This window comes from Phocoena phocoena, chromosome 14, assembly GCF_963924675.1.
Source record: "Phocoena phocoena chromosome 14, mPhoPho1.1, whole genome shotgun sequence".
Taxonomy (NCBI): Eukaryota; Metazoa; Chordata; class Mammalia; order Artiodactyla; family Phocoenidae; genus Phocoena; species Phocoena phocoena.
The window spans coordinates 69,309,785-69,326,697 of NC_089232.1; the positions used below are offsets into that span (position 1 = coordinate 69,309,785).

The 16,913-nt window shown below is 56.1% G+C and overlaps 1 protein-coding gene across 1 annotated transcript; it reads right to left on the bottom strand.

Annotated features, from left to right (window-relative positions):
• Positions 1-1,650: 1,650 nt before the first annotated feature.
• Positions 1,651-14,297, bottom strand: SLC35F6 (solute carrier family 35 member F6). The gene is made up of 6 exons (XM_065891485.1): positions 14,221-14,297; positions 5,788-5,860; positions 4,719-4,890; positions 4,258-4,470; positions 3,430-3,540; positions 1,651-2,120 (listed from the first exon to the last, which is right to left on the bottom strand). Exons 1-6 carry the CDS (start codon positions 14,295-14,297, stop codon positions 1,651-1,653), a joined length of 1,116 nt encoding a protein of 371 aa, XP_065747557.1.
• Positions 14,298-16,913: the final 2,616 nt, after the last annotated feature.

Sequence of the window (16,913 nt, forward strand, 5' to 3'; positions counted from 1 at the left end):
GTCCTAACCCTTGTGCTCCTTCCCTCTCATTAAAGAAAAAAGTCCACACTGCCAACTCCCCTCTTCTTTTTAAAAATAAAAAGCCTGAAACAACACTGTAAGGCCCCAGTTTTTTGGACCCACCACCCCCGATCTCCATTTCCTTCTTCCTGTGACACACACCGCGGCCCAGAGGAGGTCAGGGCCCCCGAGATTCGGAGCTGGTGGGATGGAGAGGCCTTTCTCTCCCGACGGTAAGAACCTGCTGGATTCCCACAGCCCGAGGGCTTTGCTTGTCAGAGATCCCTTCTCCCAGGATCTATTTTAAGGAAGGCATTCGGTATTTGTTTCACGATTGAGCTGCCCAGGAAAGTGATCTGCCACAGAGTGAGGACCACTGGAATAAAGGGCCGCTCAGCAACCTGGGGTCCCTGCTGCCAGCCCCCTCTCTTCAGGGTGGGGTTACTGGGAGGATAACGCACAGGATGCCTCTCTCCCAGCCACAGGAAGTACCCCCAAAGATCTCGGAGACTCTTATGGTAAGTGGGCCCACAGGTTTGGAATCAGGCAAACCCAGCTTGAAATACCGGCTCCAAGAGGAAGTCACTTGACCTTCTCTGGGCCACACTTTTCTCACCTGCATCCACCTGTGCAGGCTGTTAGCAAGAGAATGAAAGCTAAGCACTTAACCTAACGCCTGGGATTCCAGCATCACTCTCCACGGTAGACTCCCGGTAAACCCATCACCTTGGAGGGTTCTCCATGGTGTCTGTCGGGTTGCTGGGGCTGAGGCAGAACCCCAGACGTGGTCTACAACCCAGCCGACTGCCTGGTCGTGTGGCTGCACGGCCAGAGCCCGCGGCAGGAGAGCCCTTTTGCCAAACAACTTATAACTCTGGGACTCAAGTTTGCTCATCTTTAAAATGGAAGGTGAAGAGTTCATAAAAGCTATTATCCAGGGCTGCCCTGAAATCCCCCTGTAACTTCTCCCAGGTGGGGAGGACTTCAAGGTGTGAGCAAGGACGCCAGAGCAGGCGTGGGGAGGAGCTCCGTGGGCAGGGGGCATCTTCAATAAACGGGCTGTCACTCCTTCCCCAGGTTGGTCAAAACCACAGGCCTGCAGAATGGGCCCAGTTGGGCCCGAAGGCACGGAAGCCACACCGTGGACACCTTCTGCAGAGCAGGACGCCAAGGCCCGGAGTGACCAGGTACAGGGCTGGGGAGCACACACTGAGTTTGCGGCAAGGCCCTGGCTGAAACCTCCATTCCCAGACAGGGTTAGGGAGTACCTTACAAGTTTTAGAAACTGTGGTGCTTAGTTCTATTAGAATTTGCTCAGTGACCTCTCTTCTTGGGAGAACCGTATTTAGCCTATGATTTAGGAGGAAACCCTAGGGCTGTTGGTTCCTGCAATTCTACTCCATGATTTAGCTCTAGTGTTGCAGGAGGGGCTGGGGAAGCCTGCTGGGGGTCGGGCGCTGCACTCAGGCCTGAATGGGGTGGTGACAAAGGAAGACCTGGGTGTTGTGTCATCTTCTGTGGCAGCAGCTGCCCTGGGTGGGTGGGGGCGGGGTCTGTGGGGAGGGGGCAGGGCACTTGAGGTTCACCAGCCCACGTGGCCTCAGCCTCGGGGAGAACGAGGAGCGTCCAGGTGGCAGTAGAGCAGGAGGCTCAGCTGGCATCGTTGATGGCAGTCCGAGGGCCCCCCAGCAGTCTCTCATGCTCACCCTCCTCTGCTGGGGGCCGGCCCCTGGACAGGCGGCTCAGTAGCAGGCGGTGCAGCCCATTGTACAGGGCTGTGCCCGTCAGGAGGATGAGGAAGCCAAGGATCTGCAGCGGGTGGAAGGCCTCCCAGCCCAGCGTCAGGCTCAGTGCCCAGATGACAATGGTACGCAGGCTGTCCAGCACCATTCGGGTGGTGGCGCTCAGTTCCTTGGTGACACTGATGCCTGCAAAGTTGAAGAAGGCGATGCTGCTGATGTTGCCCAGCAGCGCCAGCGCGATGAGTGGCTGTCGGCCCACCTGGCAGAAGGCGTCCAGCGCGTCCTCCAGCGTCCCGCGAGGGTTTCCACTGAAGGAACCGGCGGGGATGTAGTACATGGGCACCAGCAGCAGGAAGAGGATCACGAAGCCAAAGAGGCCTGCGGGAGTGGAGGGAGCACGTCACGCTCTCCGCTGGGCCCCCAGCCCCGGCAGCGTGCCCCGGCCCACCCAGCCGGGCTCCGCTGACCTCCCAGCCACCCCTCCGAGTCGCCCTCGCACCAGCTCCTTCCTTCCAGCTCCTGGAGCTCATTAGGAGCTACAACGGCCTACTGAATGGGCTCTGACGGCCCCATTTCCACTTAAATCCGCGTCTCCTGACCGGACCAAGAATAGGAAATACATTTTATATTGTGACCAGTCACAGACATGTACACACTTTCACAAAACGACAGCTACCCTTACAACGTACGATGCTCTCTGACACTTTTTAAACTCAATTCTACTCATTGACAAGAGGATTGCTGGCTGCGAGCACGACACTGCTCTCTCAAGTGTGGAAAAACAGCTCTCTAACTCAGCGCTGCTGGTGTGTGACAAGGAGCTGGGCCAGAATGTAAATCAAGGCACTGCTTCACTCAGAAAGTCCTTCTAGGAAAAAAAAGTGAGTGGAAGCAATCAGTACACTTGATGACATAGTTGATTTAGGTGGGTAACGTTCTGCCGTAAGCCCTCAGCTCACGGTGGAACAGGCGCCAACAGCTCCCCGACAAGCCCGTAGGTCACACTTCGGTAGCACTGCTCTAATCCGCCCTGCTAGTTCCATAATTTTAAAGCATCATTTTGACTTACTTCCCTGCTCAAAAACCTTTGGTGGCTCTTCCCTGCCTGTCATTTAAAGTCTAAATCTACTTGCCTGATGTTCCAAGGTTCTCCAAGATATGACCCTGACATATTCAATTCCTGATCATTTCCCCTACATCAAACCTGTACCTCCTCCAACTATTCCTCACTGGTTTCCAAACTCACATCCAGCTCCCCATGTATCCACTCTGCCTGGAGTTCCCTCCTGTCCATTCTTGCTTCCTGAAATCCGTAGCGCAAATGCCACCTTCCCTGGGCCACGACACTCAGATATGCTTGGCAAGTGAAGCGTCACTTGAGTAAAAGCGGGCCGAGCTAAAACGCACTGCCTGCTCCTTTCTTGCTGGTCGGTTCCTCTAGAGCGGGGCTTGCGTCTCATTCATCTTCGTCCCTGCCCTCCCTTAGCTCCTGGCCGAGTGCACGGCAGCTGTCAGGGTATTTATCAACACGAACATGGTGAGGGGAGCGAGGAAGGAGGGCGGGAGGCTCGCCCTTCCCAGAGGCCCCCAGCACCTCGCCAGGAGCCCTCACTGCATCCCCTCGATGTGCCGCCCCGCAGGGCGCACTCCACCCGGCGCCCTCCTGCCAGCCTGTGTTCACACGCACCCTCAGTGCCGACTGCCCGCAGTGGGTGCACGCTGTGCTTGTAGACAAACTTCTCCTCCAGCACCATCTGGATGGAGATGATGATCTGGGCCATGATGATCAGCAGGTCCCCTGTGGGAAAGGAGGGGCCCAGAGTGAGGCCAGGCTGAGGCAGACATCTCAGCCCACGGAAACCTAAGAGCCCCTGCAGCCCCTGACTCCGCAGGGCACTGTACAGTCCACGAGGTCCGGCCACGACAGGCCCCGCGCCTGACCTCCTGGCCCCTGAGGGGTGAGGCAGGCCACCAGGGAAGGCACTGTCAGCCCCTCTGGGCTAAGGCTCCGGAAAGTCCAGGGGTCCACCTGGGCCTGAGGGCTGCACAACTGGGGTAAGCAGGTCTTTCGAGAAGCAACAGGCCCCGAGATGGACATTTCTGGTTTAATCCTGCCGTGCGTGAGCAGGGTGGCCACTTCACTGTAAAATGGGCTGCAGTGTGTCCTCTCCGGGGCTGTGAGGATGAGTGATGACGAGCACAGTGCGAAGCGCCGGCTGCGCGCTCGGTAAGTGCTCAGTCAACATTCATTCCTTTCCTCTTCTGGATCCTGCAGTCTGTGTGGCTGTAGGTACGTCACAGAACTAGCCCTCTCCTTCCTCGGACCTCCCTCACGCTGCTTGTGCCCTGCTGGTCTTCCCTACACTCTTCCCATCACCTGGGAAGCAGGTGCATGTCCACATCAGCTGGTGGCCCACGTGCCCTCCCCCAGGGCTTGGCGGACAGCAGAGCTTGTAAAATGCTTTGTCGAGTGGCTCTGTGCTGGGCAGCCCCGGGATGCCCACCCCGGCCACACCTGTGATCACTTCGCTGAGCTTGTGCTGACTGTCGTGCTTGCTCAGGAGGTCAGCCAGGCCCACGACCACCAGCCCTGCGATGGTCACGAGGATACCCAGCCACTGGCTCAGTGCCAGCCTCCGTCCCAGGAAGGTCACCGAGAACAGGCCTGTGAATATGATCACTGCTCCCCGCAGCATCTGGAAGCTGGAAGCACTGGTCATGTTCAGGGCTAGGAGAGGAGAGACACATGACGTTAGCTCCTAAGGGCCCAGCCTGTCTGTTCACTGAGGTGTCCTCAGGGCTGACAGGGCTGGCACGTGGTAAGTACTCAGTAAACCTTGGTTGGGGGCGTGTGTGTAAAGGTCGGTGGGAGAGGGGCGGGGGGAGCTGAAGATGAGTTGGGGGTGGCTCTTTCCCAGCAGCTCCCTTGGGCCACAGGCTTCGCTGAGCCCTCGGCAGCCTGGCTTGGCTACTCACCCACATACATGATGCTGGTCCCGGTCATGTCGCAGAGGGCTGGGGGCAGGAAAAGAAGGGGGTTGAAGGGCTGCTGGGGATCCATGCTGGTGTCTGGGTGCCCTGCAGCTCTGCACCGGAGTAGGTAGAAGGCAGCCAGGCAGAAGCACTCCCCCAGGAACATGCCCACTGCCTGTAGGGACAGAAACAGGACTTCAGAGCTGGAAGGAAGACCACCTATAACAAGGTTTTTTTTTTTTTTTTTTTTATTTTGGCCATGCTGCACAGCTTGTGGGATCTTAGTTTCCCGACCAGGGATGAAACCTGTGCCCTCGGCAGTGAAAGCCTGGAGTTCTAACCACTGGACTGCCGGGGGATTCTCTGTAACAAAATTTTTTAAACATAACCTTTCTTCACACAAGAGTTTACCTATAACCCCAACATGTAAAAGAGACAAAAGCAGAACTGCTCTGTGCGGGAGGCCAGAGCCTGCCTCCTAGGTCTACCCCTAAGCTCTTCAAACACCTCGATGGAAACTCTAAGGCCATGTAGAGCCTGATCTGAAAACCCACCAATCTAGACCGATCCCTGGTCATGTTCCAGATGGAGAAACTGAGGCCCCGAGAGGCTTGAGAACTTATATAAGGTCACAAAGCAAGTTGCTGGCAGAGCTGGACTAAACTTTAAGTCTCCTGCTTCCCAGTCTAGCAATAAGGTACCTTCCATTGATGGTGTCTGCCCTGGCCCAGTGGGGTCTGGGCTCCCCGTGGTTGGGGAGCAGGTTTTACGACAGGGCTGGATTGTTCCAAATGTGTCCTGACTTGGCCATGGTGAGGGCTGGCCTCAAGGAGTCCGGGGCATGAGTGCTCACCAGGACTTGTGCAGGCTTCCTACAGGGGACTGTGCCTTCTGCCCGCTTCCAGGGGCACCTCACGCCCTGGCCTCTGTTCTGGGAGGGAGAGAGAAGCAACTGGCTCTCCTGAGAGGAAGGGAGGACTCCCCCAACCCAGGTTAGCAAACAGCATGGCCGCGTGGGGGCCCCTGACCTGAGGCCTGGGAGACGGAGATGGGCGAGGACAGGCACAGATACCTGGAGGAAGGGATGCTGGAAGCTGTGCTCCTGGCTCCCTCCGCAGCCTGGGGCCACGAAGTTGTCCGCCCACCTGCAGCAGACAGAGAGAAGGTCAAACCCTGCAGTGTGGCAGCGCGCTCTCCCACCCGGTCCTGGGGCCTGCAGAGAGCTCACGCCTCCTGAAGCCAAGAGACCAGCCTTAGCAGACTCGGCCCAGAGCGGGGCTCCCTCTCGAAGGGACCAGTCTCCAAGGCAAGGAGTCTTCCTCTGGGATGGCAGACAGAACGCGGGGGCCTGGAACCCTTTAGCTGAAGTTTCATGAACCTCTACCAGAAATTTAGCATTTCCTCCATTTATGAGTGCAGTACTGCAGTACCTGCGACTTTGCCACACACGGAAATCACAGCTCTTCTCATTATCACATTCGAGCCACTGCAGAGATTGTGAAGTATTATTTACACTCATCACTGCTCCAAAATTACAGTAATCAGACGCACTGCTTACTATTTCATGTGTTAAGAAGTGCATGCACACATGTACGTTACTATTTCACAAACTGGCTTGTTTAATGTCTTGATAACTTTATTTCAATACAATTAGCTTTTTCTGTAATCCTTGGTCTTTTATTTGCACATTTTAAAACACTACTCTAGGCTTCACCAGACTATCAAAGGGACCCATATCAAGAGTCCCTGGTCTACAAGGTCACGTGGGCCCTGGGAAATGGCCACCTGACACAGACCACCCGGTCACCTTCCCATAACCTGAAGGATCTGGAAGGTTTTCTCTAGCACTGGCTCGGAAGCCGGTGGCAGGTACATGGCGCTTGTGGAGTGGGTGCCAGCCGGCACCCCGGCAGATGGGCCTCACTGATTATGGCATGCTCCCCGCCGAGCCCAGAGTCCGTCATGGCACAACGCTCTGGGCAGCTACCGCCAACCATTTTGCACTGACCAACATCTGTCGCTAAAACTTCCGCCTCTGAATTTCACTTTCGCTGGCCTTAGTTATGTCCCTGGGAATCTAATCTCTCTTTCATTGGAAAGCCCTTCATACATGTGGAGCCTTCCCCACCTTCAGAATCTTCTCCCGGTCAAGCAGCCCCGGCCCTCGCTAACCTTTCACCGCCCTGGCTGCTGACTTCAGGAAGCACTCTGGTGGGCCCAGGCCCAGAGCCAAGGGCACGTGATCTGGCCCAGACCGAGTCGGGCAACAGGGCGGCCCCGCCCACGTGCTGGACACCCTGGTTAGCTGACCTGGCTAGGACTGCATGCGCCACATCACGCTGCTGACGCAAGTCAACGCAGACCCAGGGCCGCTTGCAGTGGGCCACCGACCTGCCCCCGCTGCAGCAACCCCACTCGTAGGCGGTGGCGGTCCCTAAAGGGTAAGACTCGGGACTTCTTCTTAAATGTCCTTCCTTACAATGTTTGTCCAGAGCAGCTACATGGTGGTCCCCACCCCATCTGCTGGCTCCTCTGTGTACAAGCCTCAGCTCCCGGAGCGCAGGGAAGCCTTCCGCTTCCTGTGCCCCAAGCAGGGGCCACTGGTCATGCCACGCGGTGCAGGTCTGGGTTTGACAAAGATCCTGTGCAGGCGGGGCTTCTCTGTGCCTGAGTCTGAGGAGGGGAACAGGGAGCTCTTTCCCACAGCCCGGGGCAAGTGGGCAGGCGGTGGGAAGGGCGGGCTGAGCGCTGGTGGGAGAGATCACGTCTACAAAGAGATCTGAACACATCCCAGGGCAAGTGAACAAAACAGGACTATGGCAAACTTATCTCAAGGTAGGAGACCCCACCCACTCCCACAGTGAGGAGGGAAGGTAGGAGGGCGTCTGGTGCTTGGGAATGGTGGAGGTCAAATGAGAGCTGATGGGCAGCTAGAAGTTCTGATATGCCTGGTTGGGAAGGCAGAGGAAATCTGGGTCAGGGGATCAGGCTGGAACCAGACCCAGCAGCAAAGGGGCAAAGATAATCCCCATCATCGACAGAAACCACCTGTTCTCTGGGGTCTCATTTCTGCCCGATCTGCTGTAGATTGCGACTCTGGGATCCCCAGGCAGGGCGGGACAGGACAGGACGTGGGATGTGGGTGTGGGACACATACCACCTGTATGGCTCACCCAGCTTGGCCTGCTCTCCAGCCAGACTCACTTTCACAGACAGAGCCCTCTGGGAGGGGCTGGGTGAGGCAGCCGAGCAAAAGAGAGAAGCGAAGGAGAGCAGAGAGGTCAAGCTTTACCAAGGGCGCAGAAACACCTGCCCTGGAGCGAGTGAGCAGGTCAAAGAGAGAGTTCCCAGGGCTCCTCCAGGAGGGACAAGGGAGGTCCTGCCAAGTTCATGGTCAACCAGAAGCCTAGGGCAAGGGCTGGTATGGAAGCCCCTTCCCCATCCTGGGGCCACATCCAGAGCACAGACTGGCAGGCTCAAGACCCCCGATGCGGCAGTGCGGCCACCTCCTGAACTCCCCCTGGGCTACTGCCTGTGCACCTTACAGTCACGACAACTCATATCTGCATCACTTTCTGGTTCCATAGTCCTTGTCACTTGAGAGGCTGTGAGCTCAGCATCCAGCAACTTGCACAGCTTTCAATCCCCTGCTCCTCGCACGTTATTATACAGAAGTGCAAACATTTTTTGTTGTTGTTGAATGAGTGGGACTTCCAGACACCGCTAGACAAATAGGCAGGTACTATATAGTCCAAAGGCAATTATCCATGACTGCTAATTTGCCATCCAGTCTGAGGTGTCCCCTGCTGGGGGCACCAGCTGGGCCTGCCCTTCCCCAGGGAGGGGCACTGCACGGGGAGCAGGCTGTAGGGCTGGTGCTAAGCTTCCTCCTCTCCCCCTGCGCTGTCTGCTTCCTCCAAGGGGTGGGTCTGCCTGAACAGGCAGGGCTGGCAGGTTCCCAGCAGGGGAAATGGAATCTTTTTGTATCTGAGTGCCTGGGGCAGGTTTACATCCCAAGGGTTTGGGTGTCGGGACAGGCTGCCTGCCCTGCCCAGACTCTTGGCCAGGCAGTTCAGGCCTGCAGTCACCTTGGGATAGAGTCAGGTTTCTCATCTTGGCCCTGGGAAAGGTCTGCCTCACTGTGCAGTCACAGCAGGACCCCAGGTAGCACAGGACAAGAGCCAAAAGCCAGACCTGGTTCATCTGGGGGTGAAAGCAATCACTCCCCAGTGGGATAGCACTTATCTCTTTGCAAGCACTTATCTCTTTGCAACGCTTCACTAACATGTGTTTATGAATGCACCACTCACTGTGTACCGACCTTGTACCAGGCCTGTGCTTCTCCCTGAGGAGCCTGAACACTTCATGTGGGCTGTGTGGTTTAGGCCTCACAACAAGGGTCCTCATTTTACAGACAGGGACTTCAGACCTTGGGGTGGAGAGAGCCGTGTTCAGGCTCACACAGTTAACAATGGGCGGATCTAGGGCCGAACCCATCTGCTTGAACTTATTTTCAGAAAAGGCAGCAGGATACACGGAAAGCCCAGACTTCTGACTCTCACAGGTTGGATGAGTTATAGATTTCTCACCTGTAAGTCGGGGATAATAATGCCAACACTGATGAATTGGCAAAAGTAATAAGACATATAAGACCTGGCATATGGCAGGGGGTCACTAAAAGTCCTTTACTGCCCCTCTTCTCCCTCTCTCTCCTCTGCTCTCCTCTTCCCCTTGTGTCGGGTGGGTGTGGCCCCAGCTCTGCTCCAGCCTGAAAGCTTCCGGGGAGAGTATCCATCCTCTGGGACCCAGCCTGCAGGCTGACACAGAGGCACCTGGAGGGCCACAAAGTGCTGAAAGAGGAGAACCAACTCAGCCATCTCTCGGGAAGCTCCTTGTTTGAGAGATGAGGAAACCCAGGGACCAGACAGGGCTTGAGGGACACAGGGAAGCGCTAGTACCCAGGAGCACCACCCCCTGTTCTGTGCTCCTTCCTCAACACCGATCACTTTCTTACTCAGGATTCTTCCCACCCCCCTGGCTGAGGCGGGGAAAAGGTCAGCCCTGCAGATGGGCCCTCCATTCTCTCTGGACACTATATCCTGGGGAAAGCTGTGGTCCCTAGGGCAGGAGGCCTTGGGGACCCACACGAGGAAGTGCCCTCCACTGGCAGAGGCAGGCTACCTTTAGAGTTCCCTGGGCCTTGGAGGGCTCCGGGTGGGCTACCCTTACTAGGGGCGAGTCACTCTGGCATGGCCTTGCTCAGTAAGCTCAAAGCTCAGCGTCCCAAGGGGTGTGCGCGTCTGTGTGGGACCAGGGGTGGCGGTCAGAAGCTGAGGAAGTGGTTGATGCAGCTGGCCGCCTCGGGCCGATTAGCTGTGTATCCATATTCCCCACAGAATCTATGCCATTTCCGCTCTCCTCCTGGGCCTGTTAAGCCCAGTGAGTCAGCTTCTTTCTCTGGCTTGGGATCTTCAGAAGGGCCCCAGGGCTCCTCCACTCTCTGGGGTGTCATAGCAGGTGGCCCCGGCTCACGTGGTGATAAATGATGACAGCCCTCCCTCTCTTAAGTATTAGATAACTCTCCTCAGTAGATCTCACAAGGAGTCTGGGAAGAAGGTGGGGCAGGGATTATCAGGCCCACTTTATAGATGAAACTGAGGCTTGGAGAGGCCCAGTGACTTATCTAATCTCATAGCTTCCAAGCCTCACCATGCTCTTTTCACTGCTACACTGCCCTGCTAATTTAAGGCTTTCTCCACCTGGCCTGAACCCCTCTGAAGCAATTATCCCGTGCCCACTTTTGGAACCTATGGGTGGGGGAGGGGCAGCTGCCAAGGCAAAAGTTAGAGCTGGCGCAGGAAGGACAGTGAGAGTCCTCCCCTAAAAGAGGCCCAGTGATCTCAGGCCTCCTGCCACCTTCCTGCAGGCTCCCCGGACCCAGTGGGCCTGACTGTTGGAGAAATGACCCCCATGGCCCCTTCGTGGCTGGGTGGGCTTCACAGCCTGCAGAAGTTTAGGAGGGGATGTGAGCCTTCCTGAGTGAGCGTCTACTTGACCCTGGCTCTTTACATGCAGAACCCCAGCTGCATTCAGGAGGGTGGGGCTCCGAAACATGCACCGGTTCAGGCAGACAGCCCCATGCGGTGCCAGAGGAAGGCAAATGTTTGGTCCCAGGAAGTGCATCAGCAGAAGCCTGGTGAGGGGGAGAAAGCAGCCACAGAAAGGAGAAGGGAGGGACCTTCTGCCCACACCCAGGGACGAGGCTACAGGGCCAGCCTGATCGGCGACTTTCCCTCCGGGGGGTAGGCAATCCCCAGCCCCAGCCCAGGCCAGCCTGGCCAGGCCGGCTCCCTGCAGCACACCCAGTCCTGCTGAGTGGGCAGTGACCTCCTGCCGCGGACAGCTGACCTGTGATCCCAGTACAGGAGCAGCACGTGCTCCGCCCACTTCCTCATCCACTGTCTTCAGTCCTCCCAAGCAGCCGGGGAGGGAAACACTACGCTCACTTTACAGGCCAAGAAACTGCAAGAGCTACTAGAGACTCTAACCCTGAACCCTGAGTGATCTCTGGGATGGAGGCTTCAGACGCTTGTCACCCAGTCCCAGAGGGAAGGCACCCCGATGGCAGGGAGAGGAGATGCCACTTATAGGATTACAACTTCCATGGGCACACGCTTGTCTGTTCTTGCCTGCAGAGGTATAAGAGGAAACCCCCAAGGAAGAGGGAGTTTCGGGTACTGTAGCTGTAGAAGACCAGCACTGGACCAAAATCCTGAGACCTAGGTTCTAGACACCAACCAGCTGGGTCACACACACACGAAACTTTTCTTGGGACCTTGACTGTAAACTGTGGGGATGAGAATGGATAATTTCTATGTTTCTAACAACTTTAAATGCCCCTAAGGATGACTAGAGAAGTCCCCAGCCTCATCCATAGTGGAGGTTAAGAGCATGGATTCTAGAGCCAGACTACTTAGGCTCAAATATAAACTTTGCCACTTAATAGCTGAGTTGAACTTGGGTAAGCAAGCCCCTCTTTCCAGAACCTCAGTTTCCTTATCCAGGGACAAGGAATTTATCTACCTCGTAGGGTGGTTATGAGAATTCATTAACTTAACTCATGAAAGGCAGCCAGCGCAGGACGTGGCACGCGGAGCTCTCTGTGTATTAACTGGTTAGCACTTGCTGTGGTCGCATTCTCGTCTGTCTGTCCCTGCCAGAAACTTCAGGTCAGAGTGTGATTTCAAATCAGTAATCTCTATCAGGATGTACATGGCTGCTCTCCCACGTTCTTCCTCTGAGAGCGTCCTTCTCACAGTCTGGTCTTAGAACACTGTTTAGGGTCCAATACTGGGGCCCATCACAGGTAGGGAGGCTCCTAAGAGGCCCCACATCAGGCCACAGGGCAGGGGACAGGACCAAAGGTTGGGATCACACGTGGGAACCTCTTTCTGGCCTCTCAGGCAGCCTCCCAGGGCAAGGCGTCCTGGGGCTGAGAATTCCCTGGCTTCCTACCTGACCGGTCTGGAGCTTTTTCTGGAAGGAGCTGAGTCAGCACAGTTTACCTCAGTAGGTAACTCAGCTCTCCTTGTGGACAGCGGCCCTGGCAGGCCACAGCCACCCTATAAGCACCAGACTGAGGCCTTGGCTTGTGGGACGGATGGACAGATGACCTGCTCTGCTGCAGTCAGATCCTGAGATGGGAGCCCTCAGGTTGAGTTTCCTTTATAGCTAAGGGCTCAGCAAAAGGAGTACCCTTCAGGAGGCCTCAGGGCCCAGGAGCCCAGCACAAGACACAGACACAGCCGGCCAGAGCCCAACCAGAGAGACAGGTGGGCCTTACCCAGAGGTCACCTCCTGTGGAGAAGGGAGGACACTGTGATTGCCAAGCGTGTACACATCTGTCTCCTCTGCGGCAGTTTCTAAGCATCTCAAAGCCTGGGACCTTCTCTCGGTCACTTCTGTCTCCTTCCCTAGGCTTCACTCACACACTGTAAGGACCTTATATATGCCTGATGAATCGAACAGGGTACTTCTCTCCCAGACCTCCCTTCTGGGGCATATCTCACGTCACTGATGGAGTACGCTGGCAAGAAACACCCTCAAAAACGAATAAGAGGGCTTCCCTGGTGGCGCAGTGGTTGGGAGTCCGCCTGCCGATGCAGGGGACACGGGTTCGGACCTTGGACCGGGAAGATCCCACATGCCGCGGAGCGGCTGGGCCCGTGAGCCATGGCCGCTGAGCCTGTGCGTCCGGAGCCAGGCTCCGCAACCGGAGAGGCCACAAACAGTGAGAGGCCCATGTATGCAAAAAAAAAAAAAAGGAAATACCCCATTCCCACTACAAAGCTGTTTTGCAAGATGCTTTGTCATTTTCCCAGATCTTTGAGCCTTATCTCAAGTGATTAACAAAGTCTCAGCAGGGGACCAGATTGGTTGCAATACAAAAAAAAAAAAAAACAAAAAACGAATAAGATACAACTATCCCCACCACCCTCAGGGGGCCTGGAGTACAGCCCAGAGGGTGACTGGGGTGACTCCCCTTTGCTCTGGAGCCTGGCAGGGCTCAGGTGGAAGGGAGGTCTGACTGGGAGAGGGTCACTGTCTACTGTCCTCCACGTGCACCACACCCTCTTACATCAGAGCTGAACTGGCCCCCTGCCCACCCTGCCTGGGTTAATGCCACTTCTGTTCCCCCAGGCAGAAGCCCAGGAGTGATTATTGGATCCTGTGGGTCAGGCCCTGTGGCTTCACTCTGCACCTGGTCTCTCCCACCTGACCCTTCCCTTCCCACCTCACTGCCACCTCCCAGTTCCCCTTATCTGCCACGCAGCAGCCTTGGCGTGGTCTTCCCTGCAGCCAACTACTTTGCACCTTGACCACCAGGTTCATCGTATCACTTTTAACATGTCACTCCCCATCTCAAAAGCCCCTCTTTGATTATGGGATAAAATCCAGCCTGGGCATTTGGTGCTAGTTACAATCCACCTGGATCTGGCCTTGCTGTTCCTGCCTCGATGTCCCCACCACATGTAGAAATCCTACCAAAGCTTCGAGGCCCAGCTATAACCCTTCCTCCAAGAGGGGCCCGTGGTGCATCCCCTTCTCTGTCGTCGCAGCCCTCCACGCTCACTGGTCACTCGGTCCGCATGACGTTTATGGTAGCCCTCCCTGGCCCACAGCTCCTGGAGGGCGGGGCCCCCGATGCCAGCTTGGAAGGGGCAGGGGAGAGAAACTCCCTCCCGTTTAAAGATGAGGAAACTGAGGCGCTGAGTTAGAAAGTGACTCGCTGGGATCAAGCACACAGCGAATCAAAGCCGGGGCTCGGATCCTCCAGCCGGCGACACGGCCCTGCCCCGCATTTCCCTGGGCCTCGTCCCCCTTGGGTGGTCCATAAACCGCATGAACGGATCAGAGCAACTGAGCTGGCTGGTGAAGTCAGGAAAGGAGAGCCCCAAAGGGAGGGCGCGGAGTCCCCTCCCCTCCCGGCCAGGCCCGGACTCACTTTGCCGAGAGCGTGTTGATGGAGCCGGTGACGAGCATGAGCCCGGTCAGGAACAGCTGGTACTTGGTCCAGGCCATGGCGGCGGGCGCCGGGAGCGCGAAACAGGAGCGCGACCTCCGCGCTCGCTGGAGGTAGTAGCCCCCAATTTGGTCACCCCGGGGTCTGGGGGCGAGTGCTTCCGGGCCGGGAGTCACATGACCTGAAAGATCCCGCCCCGTGCCTGCTCACTCCGCCCCCAGGGAGGGCACGGGAGGCGGGGGTGCCGCACGTCTGCGCTCTCCAGAGCCGGAGCTGGGGGCGCTGGTCCTCACAGAGTGACAGTGTCAAGTCACGGGCCCAGGTCTCCCCACCTGCAAAAGGGGCTGATGGGACGAGGAAGTGAGAATGCATCGTGGATATTAGAGCGTTCTGTAAACCCTTTAGAGAGATTGAGCTGAACAATGTCAGAGGCAAACCACGAAGTAGAAACGTCCAGCGTGGGAATCTCCTCTCTACTGGATACCCAGGGAACTCCCAGGAGGCCTGAGACGTGTCCCTAGAGATCCCAACCCGCGGTGTTGCTCACATCTTACAGAAAAGTGGCATAAGAATCTAGTTCCTGCTCCTTGGGAGATTGTTTTATAGCAAAAGAAACTAAATTAAGAAAAGCCAGGCTTCCCTGGTGGCGCAGTGGTTAAGAATCCGCCCGCCAATGCAGGAGACACGGGTTCGAGCCCTGGTCCGGGAAGATCCCACATGCCACGGAGCAACCAAGCTTGTGCACCACAACTACTGAGCCTGCCCTCTAGAGCCTGCGAGCCACAACTACTGAGCCAGTGTGCCACAACTACTGAAGCCCACGTGGCTAGAGCCCGTGCTCTGCAACAAGAGAAGCCACTACAGTGAGAAGCCTGTGCACCACAACAAAGAGTAGCCCCTGCTCGCCGCATCCAGAGGAAAGCCCGCGTGCAGCAACGAAGACACAACACAGCCAAAAAAAAAAAAAAAAAAAAAAAAAAGCCAAGTGATTTGCTTGTGATCAACGCTGGTGAGTGACGGAGTGGGGGTTTGCTTGCACATTCTTCAGTCTCCGCCAAATCCGTGCCTTCCCCTCAGCGCCTCCACCAATCTCACCCCGTTGCTCCTTTCTGCATTCCCCGGATGCTGCTCAGAGGAAGGCAGGAAGACCTCAGTTTATGCGCAGAGGCTTCCAGCTTTTAAAATCCTGCTCCTAGTTTTCAGCCCCCAGCTGCCCTCTGTCCTCATCTCCAGGCCTGTGTCTGCACGCCGTGCCATGCGCGGTCACACCACAGGCTGGAGCACAAGGCCTTCAAGGACCTGCTTCAGACCCAGTGAGCACATTTCCCCGTTATTGCAGATCTTGCTGCTGGAGGTGCAGGGGGTAGGGCCTGCCTGCCACCTCCTCCTGCTTGCCCTAAGACCGCCTTGACCTTATGAAAATGACCAGTGTTGAATCACAAAAACTCTCAAGGGGCTGGACCAGGAAGACCTGACAGAGAAGGTGTAGAAGGGAGGTTCTGGACAAAAGTAAGATAGAAGGGGAAGGGCTATCCCAGAAGAGGCAATGGCAGTGCAATGGCACCGAGGTATGAGTGGGTGTGGAGTGCGTCTGGGAGCCGCAGACCATCCGGGAACTTTCCTACACTGTAGTCTGTTCTTTTCAGTCAGTGGGGGAGTTGAGAGACGCAGAAAGGTTTCTTCTGAGCTTCTTGTCTTCAACACCACTAGTTTCATGTAAAGGAATTACTTCAGTTATCCAAAAATATTGACTTAGACGTTGAGGCCTGTAGAGATGAATGAAACACAGCTTCTGTCCCAAGGGGTAGACCAGCTCGGTCCGCAGCAGCTGCATAGCCCCATCCCTGTCGGAGCCAGTTCCTACAGCACAGTGACACACCCAGCGGGGCTCTGAACTGTTTTCCCCACGTGTCCAAGCCAAGGACACTGTCTTGAAATAAACGTTACTAATGATTAGTGGTGTCACCTGCCTGACATGATGTCACAGTCTTTGTGTGTCTCCATAGCCACATCATAAAATGAATTTTAGTTTATCATGATGTTCTGACCATTCATGCAACTGCTATCTTTGGAGCCCAGGAGACAGAAGGATTTATTGGCAAATACACATGGAGTCCACTAAGTGCCAGGCCTGGAGCCAGGTATGGACCCCCAAAGCCAAGCAGGACAAGGTCTCTGCCCTCAAGGAGTTCGGGATTTTATGGAGGAGAGGAGTGAGCTCACCGGTAACCATGCGGCAGCGTGAGGGTGTGTAAGAGGCAGAGGGAGTTGGGAAAGGGACAGATTCCTCAAGAGGGGTGGGAGTAAGGGCATGACAGTGACAATCAGAGCTGTCCTGGATCAGCCACCCCGTCTGTGCCCGCCTGGGGAGAGGGCGGTTGCTCCAGACAGAGGCAACCCTGCTGGACGCACGGGAGGTGGTGGCAGCCCCCGCATTGGGGAGTGACCTACACCGAGGTTCCAGATGTCTGCCAGCCTGGCTAGATTACACTTTCCAGGTGAAAAGTAAGGTTGACATTAGTGTCCCCAGGTAGCAGCAAGGCATGGGGCCTCAGGAGATTGGAATTCTGAGAAAAGTCGAGAGGAATCAGGGTGGATATTGTAGACAAAGAATGTCACTTGCCATTTCAGTAAACAAAGGATGATGGTCATAAAGCCCTCAGCCACTGCAGCCC

Coding starts and splice junctions, on each gene's coding strand:
- SLC35F6 (XM_065891485.1), bottom strand. CDS start 14,297: ATGGCCTGGACCAAGTACCAGCTGTTCCTGACCGGGCTCATGCTCGTC. Junction 4,891..5,787: donor TCCAGCATCCCTTCCTCCAG/GTATCTGTGCCT, acceptor CTGTCCCTACAG/GCAGTGGGCATGTTCCTGGG. Junction 3,541..4,257: donor GCTCAGCGAAGTGATCACAG/GTGTGGCCGGGG, acceptor CCTTTCCCACAG/GGGACCTGCTGATCATCATG.